This window comes from Octopus sinensis, unplaced genomic scaffold, assembly GCF_006345805.1.
Source record: "Octopus sinensis unplaced genomic scaffold, ASM634580v1 Contig10964, whole genome shotgun sequence".
In the NCBI taxonomy this organism is placed as follows: domain Eukaryota; kingdom Metazoa; phylum Mollusca; class Cephalopoda; order Octopoda; family Octopodidae; genus Octopus; species Octopus sinensis.
In genome coordinates, this window is record NW_021832231.1 from 474,823 (window position 1) to 481,586 (window position 6,764).

The 6,764-nt window shown below is 39.6% G+C and overlaps 1 protein-coding gene across 1 annotated transcript; it reads right to left on the bottom strand.

The window, feature by feature from the left end:
- Positions 1 to 4,651, bottom strand: LOC115228730 (protein monoglycylase TTLL8-like). The gene is given in 9 exon segments (XM_036499009.1): positions 1 to 51; positions 1,371 to 1,862; positions 1,864 to 1,976; positions 2,017 to 2,140; positions 2,143 to 2,399; positions 2,431 to 2,570; positions 2,985 to 3,133; positions 3,223 to 3,402; positions 4,412 to 4,651. Coding segments are annotated over 9 exon segments (1,746 nt in total).
- Positions 4,652 to 6,764: the final 2,113 nt, after the last annotated feature.

Below are 6,764 nucleotides of genomic sequence, written 5' to 3' on the forward strand. Positions count from 1 at the left end.
TCAAAAAGTTCTAAAAGTAGAAACTCTGGGAGTTATCCTACTGCGAGAGGTCTTGTTAAAAAATGAATATAAAAATTAACAAAAATATTTTTAAGTTAAAAATTGTGTTTAGTCTGCTTTAGTAATTTTAAAAATTAAAAATTGACTGATCATTATTTAATAAATATTTAAACGAAAATGACGTCTCGTGCTTTACCGAGTGCATATATCGAGTCCAACCTTCATTGTGGAGTCGGAAGATATGTATGCCAACTTCAACGTCTTGTCATCAAGCTTTGCAAGACACGTGTCGATAGCTACGGTGCCAGGTGGGACTACTTTGCCTTAATTTCCAAAGAGAATTTATAGAAACCAAGGTGACTGAATTAGCCAAGAATAACCCCGGAGTAGTCATTTACGTATCCCCACGCAGATTCCGACCCCCGGAACTTGTGGGGGAATATTGTATCTTTATATATTAGACAAATAGTGACTGGGTATTATCGCAAAGTCGGAATTGCCAATTTTGATTCTGAGGAGATTTCCCAGTGGGTTTCTATGCTTCTTTCCGCTTCCGGATTCCCTCAGCAACGGTTAAGGAAACGGTGGCGGACATTCAATCCATCCACTCAAGGGATATGGAGCCCCTTCACTCATAGGCGATCATTCGAGGATCTTGGACTGGACTGACTCTTTAACTCCAACTATTTTAATTTCCTTAATATTATATGCAGACTTGTTTTTGTATCAAATAAAAGCAATAGGAATATTTTTATATGAAAATAAATAATTTGAGATGTTACAAAAGTTAAGTTTTCGTTAGTGCTGAATGAATTTTATGCTCCCCAAACTTTTGGACTTAGAAAAAAGTTTTTTTCTAATTTATCCAATCGACATTTTCTCCCAGTTTTTCCCTCAATTTCACAGGACCTCGCAGTTGGTGTGACGACATTTGGAACATTCCAGGTCTCAGAAAAACGTGCTTTGACATAGTTTTTTGTAGATATTTTCAATTTCGGAGTTAAGTTTGGTAAGGAAACGTCGTAAAAATATGGAAGACACAAATTGCATGTTTTTGAATTGTTTCGCATTAAATGAGACTTTGCGTGTGCTATCGCCATTAGGTCATGTTCGTCGACGGGGTTTCTCATCTCAAAACGTTGGTTTGACAAATTTTTTTTGGGCTGAGATTTTCTTGTCGATTTTTCGTTAGGAAGTTGTTGGAGAATGTCGATTTTTAATTCATGTTTTTTCAATAATTTTTTATTTAAAATTGTAAATTTCTTTTTTTTGTCGTTTCCGATTAATTTTCCAATCGGCGACTTTCGTTTTCTCGTTTTTCTACCTGAAAATTTCATTGAGACATTTTCAGTTTTATTACTACAAGGGACCGAAATGGAGAATGGTTGATTGTTCCCGCCACCATTTTTGATCCCCGATGAACCCTGGTTAAGAGAAATCAATTTTTCCACATTTTTGTTTGCCTTGTTGCAATTTTCATTATGTTTTTCTGAATTGTCATTTTGTTTATTTGGTGACTCGATCTTTAATGGAGAGATCCGCTTCACCGGTTTAGGGATTCTGAGAGGGACCCCATCAACGACCAAGTTCGATCCAATGTATTGAGGGGTTGGAACGCACATTCCCTTATAAAGTATCTCAAAGTCCCCGACACTGGCTGTTCTATTAGCCTTTCGATCGCAAATGACTAAATTCTCCAAATATGATTGAAAACCTTTAATGGTGTCGTCGAGGACCGCAGAACACATTGATTGAGTCACGGACGTGCTCGAGTCCATGCTGGGACTTGAATTGATCTCAATCAGCCAAGGATTAAGCTGTTCGTCGATTATAAAATCTGCTCCATAAAGCTCGAAGGAATTCTATTTATCGAAGACACATTGAAACCTTTCGTTGATCGACGGACTCTTGTGCACAGAGAACAGCACAGAGAATGTACTTTTTCATGTTCGGATAAATGTGGTCCCTCCAATGATGTGGGTGTCCAATTGACCTTTCGACTAATAGTTCAAAAATACTCCAAATATTGCTGGAACCGACCACTCGTCCACATGTTCTCCTCGGGGAGGAGGTCGGACCTTCCTCGGTCGTTTGAATAGTTCCTTTGGATGGCGTTGTTGTTGAGGTGTATTGACCTGTCATAGACACACATGAAAACGCGTGAAAGTCGTGCAAAGAGAATCTCTGAGAACAAAATCTGAGGTAACTGTGCTTGTATATCCAAATAGTCAGAGGGTTCCAATCAGTGACCAAAAACCATTGACGAATGTCGAATTTTGTGCGGTGAATTAAAAGAGGTCGTTCGATGTATTTTTGTACTACAAAACGTGCTTTTTGCTTGCTGTATGTCGTGTCAGAAACACGCATTATGTCTGACAGTTTATCACAAATGAAGATCCCTAAGGATAAGGAACTCGAGTCGACCTCGACCACGAGACCTCGCCGCGGGCTTCACAATCCAAATATTTCGAGTTCCGTCGATTCTTTCTTGTGGACATAACTCAAAAACTTGTTTTAAAAGTTGTGCACAGTATTCTGCTTTTTCCATTGGCAGGAAGACATCTTTTAATCTGAAATGTAATATTTTGAACTACTTTAACTTTGCGCAGTAATTATGGAAGGACGACCACCTTTCAGGGGAGGGGACAGTCTATGGGAGTGGGGGACGGTACCAAACTGATAGAGGATCATCAATATCTTGATTTGTTTTGAATTTTAAAAAGTTTTCGACAGTTTTTATAGCAAAAAAAATATTTTCTGAGACAAAAGTTGTTTCCGAGTGTTCTACACGTTGTGTCAATATTTTGAGAAGTGAAACACATGCAGTCAAATTATAGTCCTCTGCAAATAAAAATATTAAAAAACGGGTGAATGCAGTTAAATCATCTTCGTCAAACAGTCGGTAAGCCCGAGGATATATCGCGGCCTCATCTACATCAGAATACCACCCAAGAAGCTTGAGATGCTGCAACAGTCCTGCCTACAACAATCCGAATTGAACTACTTTTGTAGTTAAAGACCAGGATCCTCGAAAATGGTTAATAATTTGGTGTTTCTCAACAAGTCGATAATCCACGGCATTTGAGCGGAGAGTCCAAATGAGGTTTGAAATTGTGTTTCGAAGAATCCGGGACTTGATTTTATTTTTAAAATTAAACTGTAATTTTGCATTGCTGAATTTGATCTTGAGCATTGTTTTCTGAATCATTGATTTCATCTAACAAATAATGAACTAAAATTTGCCAAGCAACCATTTCCCTCGTCGTCCTCATCAGAAAGGGAGTTTTCGTCTTTTTGTTTAGGAAGTTTTGAGGGTCCGACGGCCTTCTCAAGCCATCCACGAGACACAAGTGACCTTCTTATAATGTCATAGCCACCAAAAATAGAAAAAACTTTTCCTGACTAAAAAGTAAGAGAAAATAGCCACTTTGACTATCGAATCGACATATGCCTTAATTTGTTTGATATCTTGAATTTTTAGTTTTTTGTAAGATTCTTTAATGTGAATTTTGTTTGTAGGCAAATCCATCGATTTAGAAATAGCTTAAAATAAATATAATAAAGCACAACATTTTAAATTTTCAATTTAACACTAATAGACAATATTTAAATAATTTATTATTATTTGTAAACATGGAAACCATTTTATATTTAGTTAAAAATAATTAAAATAAGACAAATTAAATAAAAACTACAAATTTTATATAAAAATCAATATTTGTCTTATTAATACATAATTTAAAAAAATTAAGATTTTTAAGACAAAATATTCAAATAATAAAATATAATTTTATAATAAAATAAAAACTGATTGGCGCGTAAATTAATGTTTGGTGTGACCGCTGTTGACCCCACTCTCAAACGAGCATATCTCAATTTTCTGGACGACAAGGTGGGCAACCATAATCACGTGTAGGCCGGTGATGGATATTTCTTCAAAGGAATCAACAAAATGATACTTGAAAACAAAAACCGACTTATAATCGACGTGAACCACATTCGTAGAGAACTCCCCACAAGGATTGCCGGTCTGATGGACAACGCCTCTCCAGAGATGACTGCCTTCCAGAGTGCTCTGATGGACTCGGTGGCAGCCATTGACTTGGCCTACTCAAAGCAGTTCGACGAATTCCTCATTGGACTGGAGGGAAGGTCTTTATTAACTCATAATTATCTAGTTTTGGCGGGAATCATGTGACCCCAAGAATTTTATCTGCTTCAAAATTAGGGAAAATGATATGTTTGGAAGGATTGGTTACAAAATGTATTTTCCCGCCATTAATAATCCCAAGGTTCCCTGGTTCACCAGAAAACAGTAAAAACAGTCCACTACTGTCCTTCCACGGGGAAAACACTCGAGAAAATACACACAGGAGGGGTTTACCCCACAAAAGTACAGTCCCCCACTCACGGAAGGACGATGATGGGAATCTCCTGGAAACGGAATACGGACTGTCCGTTTTCCGTGACACACAAACCTTCCAAGTGCAGGAAATACCCGAGAAGACCCCCGTGGGACAACTCCCCCGGTCGGTTGAAGTTGTGGTCGAACAAGACCTCGTTGATGTGGCCAAACCAGGGGACCGTCTTCAGGTGGTGGGGATTTACAGTTGTTACGGAAATAAACGGAATTCATACACGACGGCCTCATTTCGGTGGACTATTAATATACACGTGTTTAGGACAATTCTAGTGGCCAATCACATTCAGGCTATCAACACTGGTCCCGTCTCTCATTTCTCGTCGGAGGATGTTCTCAAAATTAGAAAATTTTCCCGTCGTCGGAATATTGTATTTGAATGAATTATTGGCCAGGATGTGTTCGATTATTTGGCTAATTCCGTGGCCCCGTCCATTTATGGTCACCCTCTGGTCAAGAAAGCACTTCTCTGCCAGTTTCTGGGCGGAAATGAGAAGGTTTTGGACAACGGATTGCGTATTAGAGGGTCCCCTTATGTTGGGTTATATCAGGGATATCAACATTCTTCTGATTGGGGATCCTTCCGTGGCCAAGTCTCAATTCCTCCGTTATACACGTCGTGTTGCAATGCGGTCAATTTCTACGACAGGACGGGGATCTTCCGGTGTCGGACTCACCGCGGCTGTGACGACTGACACGGAAACGGGAGAGAGGTGTCTTGAAGCGGGTGCAATGGTGTTGGGAGATCGCGGAATTGTGTGCATTGATGAGTTCGACAAGATGAGCGATATTGACCGGACTGCAATCCACGAAGTGATGGAACAAGGCCGAGTGACCATCACCAAGGCAGGAATCCACGCCACTCTCAACGCCCGCTGTGCTGTCCTGGCTGCTGCCAATCCAGTCTATGGCCGGGTGGGGTCTTCTCCTTCTATTATAGTACAATCCCTACAAAACACCGATGGAGAATATAGCCATGCAGGACTCACTTCTTTCTCGATTTGACTTGGTTTTTATTATGTTGGACTCCTTTGACGTGGAGGGGGATCGGGCTGTGGCACAACATGTGCTTAATGTGCATCGATATCGTCCTCCGGGGGAGGCTGATGGACAGGGTTTGTGGTTTAATCATTGTTTAGTGACTGTGGTTAATGATCAATGTGATTTGTTGCATACATGGAGACCGGAGGAGACTACAAATGACCAATCGAGTGGGGAAACTGGGAGTAATCCGTAATTTTTGGCATTTTTGTTTGTAGAGTGATTGATAACGAATTTTTGGCAAAATATATAAAATTGGCGAAGAGTGTTCAGCCTGTGTTGACTCAGGACGCCTGTGACTGTATTGCTAATGAATACTCCAAGCTGAGAGACCAGGATATCATCACGAGGGACAATACTGCAAAGGTGTTGAGGGTTTGTGAGGTTTCAGACTCAACCAGTCACTGTCAGGACTTTGGAGACATTGATTCGACTGGCCACGGCACATGCCAAAGCCCGTCTCTCCAAAAAAGTGACTTTCAGTGACGCACAGGCCGCAGTAGAACTTGTGGAGTTTGCTTATTTCAAAAAAGTTTAACATTTTTTATATTTCTGTAGTTGTTGAAGAAGGCTCCCAGAAAGAAGGTTGTGACTGAGGAGGAAGTGAGGTCGGAATCCGAGGAGGAAGTTGTTGTTGAGTCTGTGACCAAGTTTTATTTGTTTTTTGGTAATTTGGGATTCCTAACGTGGGGGGAGAACTGCCTGAGGACCGTCTACAAACATTCCGTCAACATTTGTTGGAATTGTTTCGATCGAATTTGTCAAGTTCTGTTGATTTGGAAGTGTTTCGTGCACAAATGACGAGTTTGTCCTTCACTGTTGAGGAGATTGACCAAGGACTGAGTTCGCTGGCATTGGATAACAAAATTATGGTCTCTGATGGCTTTATCTTTCTCATTTGATTTGTTTTTTACTTAAAAATGACTATTTGATTCTACTGGACAGTATATGTAATATTAAGTAAAATGAAATGGTATGTTTCTGAATGACTCTATTTTTGTGTACAGTACATTACGTTTTACTGAAGGAAATAAACCATATAGGTGCAGTTTTGAGTGTGCTTGTTTGGTATAAGTGATATTTTTAATAAAGGTGTAAGGGCTTTGTTTATCAAAAAGTGCAAGAAAACTGACAGTTGATATTATTTATTTTTGAAGAAAACCCAGAAAACAAAATTAGTTAGGTGATCCCACATTCCCAATCGATTTACGCACTTTTGGTCACTGGGAAACTCATTAGAAGGAAGACTAATGACCACCGGGAAACCAGCTGGCTGTACCAGAAGGTATCTATAGCAATTTTG